Genomic DNA, 17,892 nt, shown 5'->3' with positions numbered 1-17,892 from the left:
GAAGCTTAACCACACATTTTGTTGGCGAAGCTGTGGGGAAAGTGACACTCTCATACATTGTTGGTGGGAATGCAGAATTGTTTCAGCCTCTATGGAGGGGAATTTATCAATGTCTAACAAAACTATGCATTGGCCCTTGACCCAGCAACCTCACTTCCACAAATATGAAACAACATTCGTAGGAGACTAATTGAATAAACTATTCTATCACTATCCAATGAAGTGTTATATAAGTGTAAGAAAGAATAGGGAAGATCTCTGTGAACTGTGATAATGGAGTGGTTCCGAGGACAATTGTAAAGTGAAGCAAGTGAAGAACAAAAGTATACGTAGTATACTACTTTTATGTAAGTAAGAAGTGGTAATAAGGATATATTTGTTGTTGTTATTGTTGTTGTTGTTGTTTTCAAAATAGAACATAGGTAGAATAAGCCAGAAACTAATGAAAATGGTTACCCTTGGAGATTAAAGAGATTGAAGTGAACTGAGTGAGACTTCAAGTTTACTTTTTAATAAACTTTTGACTTTCAGTCTTATGAAAGTTTTACATATTCAAAATCAGATGGAAAAAACACACCCTAAAGTTGAATGCAAACAGGAGCAAGTGAACCCAAATATATAGCAAATGGATAATTTCACAGAAGGAAATGAATTTGGGGTGCCTGGGTGGCTCAGTAGGTTAAGTGTCTTGATTTCCCCACAGGTCATAATTTCTCGGTCCTGGGTCCTCCGCGTGGGGCTCCCTGCTCAAGTGAGGAGTGTGCTCCTCTCTCTCCGTCTGTCCTGTCTCTCGCTCTTGCCCTCTCTCAAGTAAATAAATAAAATCCTTTTTTAAAATTATTTTAAAATTAAAATAGTTATTTTAAAAAGAAGGAAATTAATTCACATAAATTTTGAGCATAATATTCTGATTGAACCTCTTCATAGGAAGAGAAAAGAACTGCAAAGAAAATTTGAACTTAATAGATTTGCATTTGGCTATGATTGGTGTAGTAATGTTGAAGTTATTTTGTAAATAGAGTTAATGAGTTGTTGGAAACCAAGGTTATCACTGTGAAATAGATAAAAATGATGACAAAGGGGCAAGAAAGAAAGGGAGAACCTGAACCTTGTGGTGTTCACTTTGAATTGGAGGTACCAGCATAAATTCAATTTTTTAAAAAATTTTATTCATTTATTTGAGAGAGAGCATGAGTAAGGAGGTCAGAGGGAGAAGCAGACTCCCCATGGAGCTAAGAGCCTGATGCAGGACTTGATCCCAGGACTCCGGGATCATGACCTGAGCTGAAGGCAGTTGCTTAACCAACTGAGCCACCTGGGTGCCCTCAATTTTTTTTTTAAGTAGGCTACACACCTAGCGTGGAGCCCAAGGGGGTCTCAAACTCGTGACGCTGAGGTCAAGAACTGAGCTGAGACCAAGAACTGGGTGCTCAACTGACTGAGCCATCTGGTACTCCTATAAATTCAATATTTTTTAAAAAATATTTCCTTATCTGTCCACTGAAATTTAGAAGCAGTAACACCCAATATTTATGAGCATATCTAATTAATGTCCAGGTTTTTGTTGCAAAATACCATTCTTTGCTAAAAGAAACCAGGGCTCCTTGGAGAAATCACTAATTCCACTCACAAAGTAAATCTGGAACAACTTCTTATACCAGAAAGCAAGGAAATACTCAGAAACTAGCAGGGTCATATCAAAAAGAGCTTGCTTGCTTGAAGAGAATTCCCACTGATCAAATTCGGGACAATTAGAGTGTCAGGGGAAAAAATGGTGATGGGTTGTATAACATTCTAAATACAAAAAGAATTCAAGAACTCATAGTGGCATTCAGAGTGGAAGGAATGACTAGGTGAAACTCTCTTTTACAAAGAAGAATGACAGCTCCCGTGCAGAAGGAATAATAGAATTAGAAAACCACCATTTTGTCAATGTCCAGTAAGATAAATTTTTTAGACAAGCTCAGCAGTTAGTGCTAAAACCATAGGGTAAAAGATTTTTGTGAAACAGGATATTCACCTGACTTTAAAGATCACGAATATCTAAAGATTACTAATTAATTATAAAGAAACCTTTATAGTACAGTAGTGGGATGTGGCAGATACAGAGGTACCTACCAAGAATTCAGGTTCAGTCTGACAAATAGTGAGACAAACGGACGTTATGTGCCTCAAGATTTGATGCAATAGGAAATACACAATACCAACGTTGTATTATTCTTGACAAGAATTTTGATCTGAATCTAATTTTTAGGAAACAAATCAGACAAATCCAGATTGTGAAGAGTTCTCCAAGATTACAAACCTGTAGTCTACAAAAATGTCAATATCATAAAAACCAAAATAAATAAAGTTGGAGTAAACTAAGACCAGATTGAATGAGAAAGAGACATGACGGGGCGCCTGGGTGGCTCAGTGGGTTATAGCCTCTGCTTTTGGCTCAGGTCATGGTCCCAAGGTCCTGGGATCAAGCCCATGGGCTCTCAGCTCGGTGGGGAGCCTGCTTCCCCCTCTCTCTCTGCCTGTCTCTCTGCCTACTTGTAATCTCTGTCAAATAAATAAATAAAATCTTTAAAAAGAGAGAAAGAAAGAAAGAGACATGACAACTAAATGCAAAGTATGATTTTTTTTTTTTTTTTTTTTAGATTTTTATTTGTTTATTTGGGAGAGAGCACATAACCTGGGGGAGACACCTTTCCAGCATGTGATCTTGAGCAGAAATTATTTGAATTGTATGAGGGTTGGTTTTCTGATCTGTAAAAATGAAGCTCACTTTTTTGCCCTGTCATTTGTGAAAACTAAATGTGGTCATGTATAAAGTACCGGACCTAGAAGGGAACCATGATAGTTGTTGTTGGTTCTGCTTCTTCCCTTATAGGACTCCTTTTCGAGTATTGTATTTTGTTCATTTGCTAATACTCCCTAACCTTGTTTTCTGTTGTTGTTGTTTTTCCACAGGGCTCAGAATGGAATGCCTCTAATCTAGAGGATTTACAGAACCGAGGGTAAGCTCACATAGCAATTGCTTTTAGCCCCCTGATATAAATCACTGTTCTTACTTTTTCCTGTCAAGTAGGTGTCAGTGAGCAACTTTAAGCCTACGAGTTGCTTCCATTTGATTCTAATCAGGTGTAATCTAATAAAAAGTTAAGTGGCCATTCTCCCACTGTTTTATCCTCCCCCACACAACATCTCCCAGAAAGAGCACTGTTTCAGAGGAAAGGCTTTCCAAAAATAAATGTGCATGCCTTTCCTGCTCTTTAAAACAAATGTAGTTATTGGTTACTTTTGTTTGTTTTTAGAACAATTTAAGGTGCACAGTAAAATTGAGCAGAAGGTACAGAGATTTCCCATATACCTCTGCCCCCACACATGCATAGCCACCCCCATTACCACCGGCCCTGCCAGAGTGGTGCATTTGTTACAACTGATGACCCTACACTGATAACGCCCGTCGTAGTCATGCAAAGTCCATTTTACATTACAGTTCACTGTCGGTATTGTACATTCTGTGGCTTTGGACAAATGTGTAGTATCATGCATCCATCATTATGGTATCATACAGAGTATTTTCACTGTGTTAAAAATCCTCTGTTCTGTCCATTTATTCCCACCCCCACCCCTGGCAACTGCTGATCTTTTTACTGCCTCCACAGTTTTGCCTTTGGTTCCTAGTTCCATGTAAGAGTACACAGATCTGCATGTGTTGGGTTCACAGCTATTCCCTCAACATTTACTGACCATCTTCTTGGGCCAGGTACAATGCTAGATACTAGGGATCCAAAGAAAAATAAGACTCAGTCTGCATCCTTTTTTAGTAAGGTGCTTGAAATCTAAGTAGGTTATAAATGTAAAATGGACAAGCTTCTGAAATTGAACAAGAATACCTACTTTGTAGTAAGAAATTTGCCCCTAGGGGCGCCTGGGTGGCTCAGTGGATTAAGCCGCTGCCTTCGGCTCAGGTCATGATCTTAGGGTCCTGGGATGGAGCCCCGCATCGGGCTCTCTGCTCCGCAGGGAGCCTGCTTCCTCCTCTCTCTCTGCCTGCCTCTCTGCCTACTTGTGATCTCTCTCTCTGTCAAATAAATAAAAATAAAATTAAAAAAAAACAAGAAAGAAAAGAAATGTGCCCCTAAGCAGCATGGTTATTGAGTTTGATTGTAGCTATTGAGACCACCATCAACGTTCAGCAAGCAAAAAGCTGCCATACCGCTTCCCTTTTGACTTCTTAGCTAATGCCCAAATTTTTCATTGAACTTGGCCATGCTAACTCTTAGTTGTGCCCAGCGATAAGACCTATTGACACCTAGAAGTAGAGATGGCTGGTTGCTGGCCGCCTGTTTTCCCAGCTATAAGCCATCCTTCTGGTTATCTTGAGCGTAATTAGTTGCATACTCCCTACTTTTCCTTCAAAAGAAAGGTATGTCATAATTGCTAAAATGAACCTGGAACAAGACTTAAGCCAGAGACTTATAAAAAGAGTTCTTGGGGTGGGGAGAAGTGGGGAGTCTGGTTACTTAATTTAAGATATGAAAATAAATAGAACTTGGAAACTTTAAATTGATAAGGATTGAGTCCAGAGTCCTTGAAAATAGAGACTGTATCTTGGTTTTGTGTAAAACATATCTCTACTTAGCTCAAAGCTTTATACCGAGAGGGTACTCAGTAAATGTGAAGGGACAGATAGAAAAATAGACCGTGACTTGCCAGAAACTAGCATGTAGGTACAGTGTTTAACATGAAATCTGAGCTTTGATACAGCCGGTGCTTGCCAAATGTATTGAAATTACATCGTCCACATACACACTTTGACTTATAACACAACCCCCTGCTGGAGATGATGATACCTGTTCATCTCATTTACTATTTATAATGCTTAATTATAAAACACAGATGTATTTGTCTTAAAAGACAGTATAGGTAGATGGTCAGACATCTACTTAAATCTTGTTTCATAAATTCACTGGTTCTTAAAATCTTGTGGATTAAGAATTACAGTTAGAAAACATGTATACTGCCCCTTTTGGACGATTTAAGGGATTTTCAGGTCTAATTTTGGCAATAAGGCCATTTTCACCCAATCTACTAACTTCAGAACCCCAAGTAAAGTGCCACTCTATATAGGGATGTCAAAGAAGTTTCAAGGAGTGCTAATTTTTTAAATTTTATTTTATTTTTTCAGTGTTCCAAGATTCATTGTTTATGTACCACACCCAGTGCCCCATGCAATACGTGCCCTCCTTAATGCCCACCACCAGGCTCACCCATCCCCAACCCCTCTCCCCTCCAAAACCCTCCGTTTGTTTCTCAGAGTCCACAGTCTCTCCTGGTTTGTCTCCCCATCCGATTTCCCCCAACTCACTTCTCCTCTCCTTCTTCCAATGTCCTCCATGTTATTCTTTATGTTCCACAAATAAGTGAACCCATATGATAATTGACTCTCTCTGCTTGACTTATTTCACTCAGTATAATCTCCTCAGTCCCATCCATGTTGATACAAAAGTTGGGTATTCATCCTTTCTGATGGAGACAGATACTCCATTGTATATATGGACCATATCTTCTTTATCCATTCAAAGGAGTGCTAATTTCAATTGGTAGTGACTGCCTTGGGGTTCTGTAATGAATAGGATTGGGAAGCCTTGTTCTATCATAATTCATCAGTGAAGTATGGGATTAGAGGTGGGAGGTTATTCATTTTTATTTTAATTAAGAGAAGTGTGCTTTCCTTTTGACAGTTTCATTGAGATATAATTCACATATAGTTCACCCACTTCAAATGTGCACTCTAATGATATTTATTATTTTTAGAGAATTGTGCAGTAATTAATTAGAACATTTTTTCAGCCAAAAAAAAAAATTCTATACCCTTTCAGAGTCAACCCCATTTCCCTTCTGCCCCAGCTTCTAGAAACTACTAATCTACTTCCTGTACCTATAGATTTACCTATTCCGGACATTTCATTTAAATGGAATCATATAATATGTGCACTTTTAAGAATAGTTTCTTTTGCTTTCTATTTTCAAGGTTTATAGTGTTGTAGCATGTGTTATTACTTCATTCCTTTTTTTTTAATTGCCAAATAATGGTTTTTTGTTTGAAAATAACACTTTTTATTTATTCATTCATCAGTTGGTGGACATTTGAGTTGTTTCCACTTTCTAGCTATTATGATTACTGCTGTGACCATTCATGTTCAAATTTGGGGGTAAATTTATTTTTCATTTCTCTTGGGTTTATACCTAGGAGAGGAATATTCTGGGTCATAGAGTTACTCCATGTACTGTTTTCCACAATTGCATGTGCTTGCTTTTTAACTTAAAAAGAAAAAAAGATCCTTTCTAGTAATGGACTTTGATGCAAAGTTAAAACATTCAAATCATGTTTCAGAAAAATTTTGGTCTCTTGACCTTAGCCACAAGATGGGTCAACTATGACTCTCCCCTTCTGTAGTCATTTCTCTGACTTCAGAGACTGGGTTTGTAAGATCCCTATGTGTAGTTCCACAAAGGAAGCAGCTTCTGCAAAGCAAAATAAGTGAGTCCGTGTTGTGTTGTTGGAGTAAACTCCAATGATGTCCAAATCCACGCAGCACTGAGAAAAGATAACCATTTGGCAAATTAAACCCAAGCATTTACTGAAATTGTACAGTGAGAGAGACAGCAGAAGATATTTGTGATACAGAAAACCTTCTCTATAAGCCTCTGTGTTATGCGAGAACTCTCAGACACATCAGCTGTGACAGCCAGAACTGCAGCCTAGAGAGCTTACAAGAGTTTTAGGTCCAACTTAACTCTGACCCTCCCAGCCCTCGTCTCTTTTGCCTTTCTTATAGTTTACAGAGAGTGACAGAGCAAAATCTAGCATTTAGAAAGAGAGGAGGAAATTTTCCCCTTCCCTCTTTTGTTGTTTTTGTTTCTTTTGAGGTAGACATTAGTAGTCTGATTTAATACAAATGACTTCCAAAGAATAAATTAAGTTTCTGGTAATTTTATCGACTGAAGAGAAATTGTCAGCTCATGGACCTTAGGTTTATTCTTTGAAGTAAAATACAAGGCATATTTTCAAAAGACTATCAAAGATGAGACTGTGTAACTGTACATAAACTGAGAATGGAATTTAGATATTGAATTTGGTAAACAGCTTTTCTCCCAGTAATTCGTTGGTGCCCAGGTATGTCCTGGATTCTGTTATTATATGGTTTCTGTACCAAATCAGTATATAGCCTCTTTGTTTTTTAGCTTTCTTCAATATTTTAGTATTTAATTTCAACCTAAGGAGTAAACTATAAGTAAGAACAGTGCTGGCATTGGATTTAGCCTGAGTAGTAAAGCACACGTTCTCCCTTGGTCCCCTTGCAGGGTGCGGTATATCTTGAATGTCACTCGAGAAATAGATAACTTCTTCCCAGGAGTCTTTGAGTATCATAACATCCGAGTATATGATGAAGAAGCAACAGATCTCCTGGCTTACTGGAATGACACTTACAAATTCATCTCTAAAGCAAAGTGAGTAATGGTCCCACATACGTGCTCTGACCCATGTTCCCCCCACACCACACACGGCTGGGTCCTGCGAGCTGTAGACGGCTTACTGTCTGTACTCTGGGAGAAGGAATTAAACAAAAAACGGAGACTGAGGTTCCTTAATCCTGGGGAGAATTTGACCAGTGACTCCATACTCCCTGTAAGTAGATGAATCCCCTGGAAGAAGATAATCTCCTGTGGACTGTTCGCACTGAGCCCAAGATGACGGACGGCAAGTAGATGATGCTGCAAACGCAGTAGGAGTGAGAGAAGGAAGACGTTCTGAAGGAAGGGCTGAGTTGCTAAAGGGGACATGGGAAAGCTAGAGAACAGAGATGACTCCAGGTGGGTGGGATACTGAATCCTCCTTTCTGAAGACTAGAAGGGAAACTTGAAACTCCTTTTTCATTCTTCTCCTTTACCCTTATGGGACACTAAACAGTGAAATTTTCCTCTGGCCGTTCTGCTGATGTCATCTTTAAATTAATTGGTCCTTTTAGTGAAACTAATAGTATTAATTTAATGTTTAGTGTTAATTAGTATTAGTATGTCAACGCTGGGTTGTTTTTTTTTTAAGTCCCTGGGGATTTCCTTGCCAATCCTATATATTCCTTCAATAGAAGGAACCATAAATGAGCATGTTGGCCACGCTGCCCCTTTGATGGGACCACGTTCAAATCATCCTTGACAGATGAGAAGCACTTCTCATTTTTAAAGTCCTCCTACAGCATGATTCCACGTCTCTCTGCAGAACCTCCGTAGTCAAGAAGTTCTTCCTCTTAGCTACCCTGAATCCTCCTACACTAGCTTTGAGCCCATACTCTCAGTCCCTAGCTAGCACCTGGAAGAGTGTTTTATATTCTTGAAGCCTGTTACTAAATGGTTCTCGGTAATAGCACTCATGGCATGCTTACTATGTGCCAGGTACTTTACACTTTATCCTCTCATGTAATATTTTCCAGAACCCAGAGAGACATATACTGTCATCCTTTTGTACAGATGGGGACAAACTATAGAGACGAGGTTCAGAGAAGTTAGGGAACAAGTGGTGAAGATAGAACTTGAACCTAAGATTGTCTTATTTCAGAGTCCATCCGGTATTTAGGAATAGTGTAGTTCCTTAAGGAAGGGAGACTGGAAAAGACTGGGCAAGTGGTGAGGATCACATCCAAAAAGGCTAGAGTTCAGGTGAGGCCCCAGTGCCAGTGAAAGGAAAGGCCAGTTTCAGCCCTGAGGTGAGATAGGTGAGGCGTGCGGGGTACACGTGAGCGGGCATTCGGGTTCCTGTGAGTATAGGTCAGCGTCTGAGAGGGAGCACCTCCTTAAATGGCACTCCAGGTACCTCATGTGTTTCCTTCCGATCAGGGCCCTGAATTCCAGACTCGACCTACAGATGGGTGGGTTTAGCATTTCTGAAGTGATACCAGGCTTAATCTAGACAACCTCGCATGGGAAAGGGCCAGAGGGGTTGGGGGGTGTATGGCTGAAAGTGAAGACGAAATTGGATTTTCCGAACTGACTTTGGATCCTTCAATATGTGAGTTAGAAGCTATCCACTGAAAAAGCCCCATTCAAAATGAAGAAATGCTTTTATGGGGGTGGATTTCATAACTGTATGTTTCTTAAAATTGTCCAACTTTGAGCACCTTCCATGCCTGCAGGTATAGACCTGAAATTTGAAGCCAGAGCTTGATGGGGAAATATAGAGCACATGTCTGAACTTATATCTGAGGCACTCTGCCCCGTAGTCTGAATGAAAACCCTGTGGTGCCATAAACAAAACGAAAATGTCCTAGTCATTTGTGATCAGCTAAGCACACAGAGACACATACCTGCACCAACCTAAAGACTCCAGAATTTCGCATCTAAATGATGGGTAGGAAGTTAATCTTACCTTCCTTTTGAGACTGTTTTGGTTATTGCAGATCATTCTCTGAATTCCTATCACTTATCTGGCACATAACCTCATTCCTATCGTTTTGGCACATAACCTCATGCCTTCCTTGCATTGTACTTAACTCTTTCATGTGTGTCTGTCTCCAGCAGAAGTGTTATAAGCCTCTGGAAGGACGCTTGTTTACTGTAATATAGTGAGTGAGTGAATGAGTAGGTTTTCCCTATTAGGCTGATGTACATTTTTTTAAATTTATTAGAATAGCCATATGGGAAGGATTTTTAGCCCAGATACACTAGTGAAAAGAGTAACTGTTCTTTTTTCCAGATTTTGAAATATTTCTGCTTCCAGCCGACAGACCTAACAGCAGATCCATAAGTCTATTCATACATTTAGTAAATATTTGAAGGCTTACTTTGTGCCAGACACTGTGTTATTAGCATAGCAGGACTGAGTAATGTTCATATCCAACGTAAGGAGCTCTGGCATCTTGAGACCACACGGTTTTGTTTGTTTTTTTACAGTCACTTTATGGTAACTCTGCTTTCTCTTTCTTCTGCCCCATTAAAACAACAACAGGTAGTGATTCATTCCATCCTCCTCACTGAGAAGGCCATGTGGTGCATCACACGGTCCCATCTAACTCCACGGATTGTCTAGCCAGTCCCTAGACAGAATATGGTGGTGGTGTTGTGAAAAGTGATAGCGAGGGCTGCATCTGAGTAAAGAGGAGGGTTAGTTTCATTTGGTTTGTACTTTCCTCCAGGGACAGAACCCTTACTGGAACTTGAACTGGAAGCAGCTCAGAACATTCGGGTACAGCAGATGAATCACTGTCACACTTGTAACTCAAGAGTGCGCCACCCTTAAAACATGCCCCTGGAACTGTAAGGGCGCTAGCCTCCAGACACGCAAAATGGGCTCCCGTCCCTAACCTGAAAATTCTCCCCTTCACACTCATTGCAGTTACCACTTTACGTTCTAATTATCTCTTTCTCCCCCTGAACCCTACCATTTAGGGAAGATTTACTTTTCTTTGCCTCCCAGTACTTTGAACATTGTCTTCCATACAGTGATTGATAAATGTTTGCTGAATGAATTTAAAAGGATTAATACCAACACTGAATATTGTTTGAGTACACTAGGATTGCCTACCCTCCCTGAACATTTGACGATAGATATATACAAGTACACTAAGGTGGGATGGTTTGAAAGAATATGGAAGGGCGAGAGGAGACCTGGGAACATTTAGAACCTAACTTTTAAAATGTACTCACTCTTGTGCTTTTTCCTCCTTACCTCAATCCCCCAATGTAGGAAACATGGATCTAAATGCCTTGTGCACTGCAAAATGGGGGTGAGTCGCTCAGCCTCCACTGTGATTGCCTATGCGATGAAGGAATATGGCTGGAATCTGGACCGGGCCTATGACTACGTGAAGGAAAGGCGGACAGTGACCAAGCCCAACCCCAGCTTCATGAGACAACTGGAAGAGTACCAGGGGATCTTGCTGGCAAGGTGAGTCCCTTCAGTGACTTTCTCAGATTTTCTCTGCATTATGCTCCCTGGGGCAAGATAAAATGTCCTTCCCTGCAGCTAGCTCTCAGCCTAATTTGGATGTGTGATACATTTTGAAAGTTGAAACCACTGTCAGTCCAGTTTTTTCGAAAATAAGTGCAGGCATTTAAGAATAGTATGGAAGAGCAAGCATTTAAACTGAAGACATTTAAACGAAAAGGTGGAAATACTGTTTTCTTACTTTAATTCTCAAGTAGATGCTGATTATCAGAAACATTTCCCAACATCTTCTAAGGCTAGACACCGCTGCCTTATCAAAATGGATACTTACTGCTCCCAAAGTAATGCTAAGCATAGATGAAGTTCTTAGAAATTTTTTCAGCCCGTTCTTTAAAAGAAAAAAAAATTGTAAGTACTGGGTGCTGTTTTAGTCATTATTTTTTATCAGTGCTTGGTTTCAGTGAGCCTTCTCCAAAATTTTGGTCATGTGAAAAATCAAATTTGGGCTATGAAGGCACTTCCCAAAAATAACTCTCTTCTTCTCCTTTTAAAAATTTTTAATCTGGTTATTTATATATATATATATAGATACACACACACACACACACACACATACACATACACACATACATATGCATATATATATATTAGATGTATACATATATATATGCTTTACAGAAATGCAGAAAACACAGAGAGAAAAATCATTTATAACTTCAGTACCCACAGACAGTATTCGACATTATCTTTCACGTTTCTCCAAGTCTGACTCTTACCATATATATTGGTGGTTATTTTCTCACAAAAGCTATTCTTCAGTCCACCTCTTCACCCAGTAACTGGTCTTCCTTTTTTTTTTTTTTTTAACTATAGCAATGTATATTGAACATTACACTGCAGTTAGCCCTCACTTAATCATCCTCCCCCCACCCCATCCAGCTTTACTGAGATAGAATTGTCATATAACATTGTGTAAATTGAAGGTGTCCAGTGTGTTGATTTGATGCATTTATATATCGCAGACGATTATCACCGCAGCATTAGCTAACGCCTCCATTCCTTCACATGCTGTTTCTTTTTTCATGGTGAAAATATTTAGGATCTCTCTTAGCAACATTCAAGTACATGATACAGTATTATGAACTATAATCTCCATCTTCCATTAGATCCCAGAACTTACTAATCTTATAACTAGAAGTTTATACCCTTTGACCAACATCTCCCCATTTCCCCCATTCTCTACCCTCTAGTGACTACCACTTTATTCTCTATGTCTCTGAGTATGGCTTTTTTAGATTACACATACAAGTCACCATTCAGTATTTGTCTTTCTCTGTCTACCCAATACTAGATCTTGAACATCTTTCCGTATCAATAAGAACTACTCATTTCAGCAATAACTTGGTAATTGGTTATAAAATGAGTAATTGTTTATTATTTTACCTCATTGATGGTGAAAGCTACTTTCAGCTGCTCTCAAGGAAAGAGATTTGCATATTAAACTGGGTTTAAGGGTCAGTTTCCTAAGATACCAGATGCTGAAGTTCTGTGGAGTCTAGATTTTGCTTTGATTTTTTTCATGTGTGCATGTTCTAGGTGGTTTTGTTCAGATGAAGGAACAGCTGCCTAGAAGCGGTTGGGGCTGGTGCCAGAGTTTGACTCCAGTGAGTCTTATGACTTGGTCTTGACTCTTGAATCTGGGCTGTGTTTCCCCTGAACAAAATGTTAAACAGCCTTCCAGCCTATCCAGGCAGAGGGACCACCCTCCCACCCCCGAAGTCTGGGGAAAATGTGGCCACAGCATAGCATTATGGTTTCCACTAAAAAAAAAAAACAAAAAAAACCCTCCCATTTACTCAGTACTTGGCATGATTTCATCTGAGCCATTCTTTTAGGAAGCAGGGAGGATACTCACTCAAGTCTCCTGCACTTAAAAAGAATTTAGAGGTCTTTGGGGCCAGATTTTGATGACATTTTTGGATTAGATCAGAAGGTAGGACACAGCAGTTCTTTTTGGCACAAGAAAGAGGCATCGGAGGGTTGGATGAGACATAAATAATTGTATGTTCCCAGGCACACACATGACGGATGTTAGGCAGTATCCTCACGTGACCTATTGAGAGCAAGGATACTATGTGTCCTGCCAAATTCAGTATTTATTCTGGAATCTCAGGCTACTGCAAGCTGTTGGGTTGGGTTTTTTTAAGAGTATGTGGTTTTTCTTAGATGTTAAAGGAACTTCAGAAAAATCTTAGATGAGGATAAGAAGGGCAGCATAACCCACAAATCACACTGCCTCTTCCTTTCCCTTTCGGTTCTATCGTGCCTTCCTGGGCTTGATTCATGGAGGGAGGAGCAAGCCCTAGGGAATGAGAAAAACCACAGAATTGGAGTCAATATATCTGGTTTCCATCTCTGGTTCATCCTCTTGCTGCAACTTTGAGGAGTTACTTCACAGTTCTGATCCTTACCTGACCCCATTTGTAATTTGAAAATCAAGAGCCCTAGGTCACTGAAACTGAAACTAGTAATACACTGTATGTTAACTAAATTGAATTTAAATTTAAAAAAAATTTTAAAGAACCCTATGTCACAGGGTTAGTTTAAATAAAAATGTGTATAAATACATGTACACTACAAGGGCACCTGGCTGGCTCAGTCAGAGGAACCTGCATATACCTCCTGATCCTCAGGATTGTAAAAAAAACAGTGAACACTGTATACTGGTAAGGGTTATTCTGATGTGGTTCTCATCATCTTCTTTCTACAGGGCCACCCAGAAACACACACATGCATGTGCACCCTATTCCCTCCTCCTTCCTCCAATCACTGCCTTCCACCACCCACGGGCACACTAACTCCATTAGAAACTAGAATAGGAAGTGGTCGGGAATTTCCTGTACTGTGATGTTTCCTGGATGTTAAGAACTAGAATCTAGTGCTAGGGATATTGCTTAGGCTGCTTTCAAGTGCAAGTAATAGAATACCTCCATCGATCAGGATCTCAGCAAGAAACAGCATACGCGGATTAGGATGATTTGAGGAGGGCTTTACAGAGAGGTGGGATTGTAGTAGAATCAAGGAACTTGTATCAGCAAGAGCTGTTCGCTAATAACTGCGAGGCCCAGAGGGAGCCAGCTCCTAGAGCCTGGAAGGAGACTCCTGGAGAAAGAGGCCCCTTCAGAGAGGAGAAATAACCTTCAGTCAAGGAACGCAATCAGCCTGAAGTGACCCTGTAGGGAGAAAGCTAGGGGAATAAGTGGCCTGCCTTTACACTCCTCCCTCCAGACTGTCTCCTCCTGGGGCTCCCATGAAACAGTGAATACCCAAATCAAATCAGATCTCTGCCAGTTAGGAGAAAGAGTGGGAGTGCCTGCTGTGTATACAATCATTAGGGTCTGCAGTCTCTGATGTTTTCGTTTTAAGAAACAGACTTGTAGGCTATTGCCAAACTAGCTGCCAAGTGGACTGGGCCCAGCAGATTCTTGCCCAGCCCTAGAGCACTACTCCAGGGTCTGTCTGCTCAGAAAAGCAAAAACAGAGAAGCCCCAGAGTTCTGGAACTGTTGGAAGCTCTACAGCTTAGGTAAGCAGGAGAAGAAAGTCCTTAGAAAAATCCCACTCATTCTGTTTGCAAAGAAATCCATTTCCTGTGGAGGTACTTCGATCTTGTATGCCAGGAACTATGTGGTTGTTCTCCCAAAAAGATAGAGCCTGATCCTAGCACTCTTTAGGCCCTGTGGTTGTCTGGTGGCACTGGTTGTAGTGGCAGCCCTCTGAGGGTATTAGCTTGGGGCTTTGACGTCTTGGTAGAAGAGGAGTTTACCAAAGTGATACCAGGCCTCTGTAAGTGATTTATGAATTGGTTACAGTCTCTTAATCAGAATGCGAGGCTGTGGGCCAAATAGTGACCACCTATCTGAAAGGCAAGGGACTTTTTGCATAGTTCAGTATGTCTTTAAGAGCCCAGGGAAGGCTAATATTTAATATAACACTTTGGGCCTAAAAAGGAGGGTACCCACTGATACTATTCATATCTAATTTTATTTCTTACGTTTTTATAGCTGGGGGGTGGGAGTGAGATAGGAGGAGGGTGTGTGTGTGTGTGTGTGTGTGTGTGTGTGTGTGTGTTGAAACCCTCCATTAAACTTCCAACAGCCATGTTTGTTATTCTGTTCTCTGATCATGCAGGTATCTGGCAGATTTTTGTTCCATTAGACAAGTTCAGATTTCAGGCATTTGCAAGCTGGACCATGTGTCTGTGATACTAGGTTCCAGTGTACAAGGGGCAGAGAAGAAACACTGGGTGGTAGCCAGGGAGAATTTGTGCCACATGTCTTCATAGGTGTCAGTTTTGATTCTTTGAACACCCTTGTCACTAGGGCCAGAGGAGGCAGAGGTGTCTGTTACATTCCCCTGCTTTGCTGGTGGAGACATCCAAGTCTGGTTGACTGGTGCACAGTGGTCAGCCAGCAGGAGGGAACCTGATAATGAATCCGCATCACAATTGAGATTAATGGCTCTTCAGTGAAATAATTGTAAAGCACTTAGGGACCATGGACAACACGTAGAAGATGCTCAGTTGTTGTTTTTTCTTTCTTGTCCTTTCTTCAGACTGTCTAATGTCCTAAGACATAGTAGTGTAAACAGTTTGATTTTACTATATAACTGATACTCAATTTTTAGCAGTATTTTCCTCTTTGTAACTTTCTCAGACAAAGGTGGTGCCTTACCAAGCATGTAACAAGGAGAAAGAAAGCAAATTGGAGGCAAGGGAATGGGATATCATGTGTCATTTAGATTTCCTTCTTGTTCATTTATGAAGTAAAAGGCCAATATCAGGTCTGAGTTCTCTCAACGGAGGAAAGAACCTGAGACTTCTTTGGATCACCCAGGCCACAAACCAACTCTGAAGTTCTTTTTGGCAACTTGTTTACTTGATGCCTACCTGAAATAGGGGGAGGGAGTCAGTTGAATTTAAACATTAACAGTTTAAAATAATAAATATGATCCAGTGTCTTCCGTCCATCCCTGACAGAGCATCAGGCTAAACTGACTTGGGGGAAAGCCGCACTGGAGAACAGTTGGGTGTTACTGGGTAAAACTGATGATGCACATGTGCCCGGTGACCCACCTTTTCCACTCCTGTATATAACATCTTTAGAGACCAGAGTATCCACCAAGTGCAAGAATGTCTTTGGCAGTGCCGTTCATCGTAGCCAGACCTGGTCATCAACAGGATGGGTAAATAAACTGTGGTATATTCATCACACTCTGAAATTTCAGCTGCACATATTGATGAATCTTAAAAACGGTGTAGGCAAAAGGCAGTTGTAGACAAATATATACATAGAGTATGATTTCATTTATGTAAGTTCACAACATGCAAAACCAAGCAGTATATTAAGAACTAACGGTGCTGACATTATGAAGAAAGAAGATGATAAGCACAAAATTTAGGACAGAGTTTACTGAAACCTCTGATTTAGGAGGAGGGAGAGGGAGAGCAGGAAGGGGCACCTGGAGAAGCAGTGCGTCCAAGGCCGCGGTAATGAGCGTCTTGATTCTATGGACCAGCTAGCTGCCTACTCCTCTCCCAGCAGCTCTTGCTGCAAAAATGAAAGAGGCAGCAGAATCAGACCTATCTTTGGATTGGGATTTTTCTTTCTCCTTTACAAGTAGGTGTCAGTTTAATTTCAGAGCCCTGACCTAATATTTCTGATGATTATCTCCCCCAGGAAGAGAAGGAAATCCCTGCTGGGCAAAGGAGCTGTAATGGCAGCCACTTCCTCTGGAACATACACTGTTGTTACCTGTTAGCATAATTTCGTTCTCATTCCCTCCTAATGGATTAGTGATTTGCAAGCAGTTTTTTAAAAAATCATACTTTAGAAGGTTCTTGGGATCATGAAAAGTCCCATTTGCCTCTTGACTGGTAAGAAAAGCTGTTCTTTTACATTTTTAGAAGGGTGAGAACAGCTACTCCGGGAGATGTCTTCCCAGTCGTTTGCATCACAGGAATTGCCCTGCCTTGGGGGCTGAGAGGAGTTGGTGCAGGTCTGAACATCCTCATGATAGGTGAGAGTTAGAAATTGGAGAACACAGCCACACGTAGGTCAGGAAACAAGAGTATCTAGTTATAAAAGAAACTTTAAAGGGAAGCACGTGGCCTGGTTGATCACTGGGTCCGCTTCAGGCCCCACCTCTGCAACCATTCAGTTTGCTCCTCCCCACAGTCACTCACTCCTTTGGGATGTGTGATATGTTGTCTCCTCCTAGGGGTGGCCGGAGTTCATGCAGCTTGGAAAGGGTGAAAACCCTACCTTCCTCCCAGCTATTGATTACAGCTTGTCTTCATAAACAGAATGACCTGTTCCCTACCCGGCAAAGTGCCCTTCTGCCGTACAGGCCTGAGTCAGAGAGAGCCCCACCCAAGCAGCAGACAGACAGGGGGAGCTGAGAGCAGGTGCAGAGTTGAGAACAAACAGGGGTTCACGTTAGTGCAGGCGCATGACTCGGCAGAGATTCATAGGCAGGCGTGGCCCTGAGCCTGCGGTAAATTGTTTTGGGCTATTTCCCATTACACTCTGCAGTTAGGTGATTCTTCATCAACTTGTGAGTCGTGGAAACCACACCCCTAAGTGCCACATCTAGGGACCTGTTTCCTGGGTACCTGATCTGACCAGCCACAGGGCCACATTTTTTTTTTTTTTTTTTTGGCTAGGGCTTTGGGAAATGTGCTCCCTTGTTACATGGTTTGAAATGAAATCTCATCCCATCAGAACTTTTCTCCATGGGCACCTGGGTGGCTCAGTTGGTTAAGCATCTGCCTTCGGCTCAGGTCATGATCTCAGGGTCCTGGGATCGAGGCCTGCATTGGGCTCCCTGCTCAGTGGGGAGCCTGCTTCTTCCTCTCTCCCCTGCTCTTGCTCTATTTCTCACTATCTCTCTCTC

At 41.1% G+C, this 17,892-nt stretch overlaps 1 protein-coding gene across 3 annotated transcripts in view; it reads left to right on the top strand.

Annotated features, from left to right (window-relative positions):
* Positions 1–17,892, top strand: part of SSH2 (slingshot protein phosphatase 2) — a 248,776-nt gene that overhangs the window by 220,020 nt on the left and 10,864 nt on the right. For all 3 annotated transcript variants that reach the window (XM_045984075.1, XM_045984077.1, XM_045984076.1), the window contains 3 exons: positions 2,959–3,005; positions 7,363–7,509; positions 10,739–10,939. In XM_045984075.1, the coding sequence (XP_045840031.1) occupies positions 2,959–3,005; positions 7,363–7,509; positions 10,739–10,939 (395 nt within the window). The remainder of the gene's footprint in view (positions 1–2,958; positions 3,006–7,362; positions 7,510–10,738; positions 10,940–17,892) is intronic.

Source organism: Meles meles, chromosome 18 (assembly GCF_922984935.1).
Source record: "Meles meles chromosome 18, mMelMel3.1 paternal haplotype, whole genome shotgun sequence".
NCBI classification, from domain to species: domain Eukaryota; kingdom Metazoa; phylum Chordata; class Mammalia; order Carnivora; family Mustelidae; genus Meles; species Meles meles.
Note: the sequence above shows the minus strand (reverse complement) of the source record. Positions and strands in the feature narration are given on the sequence as shown.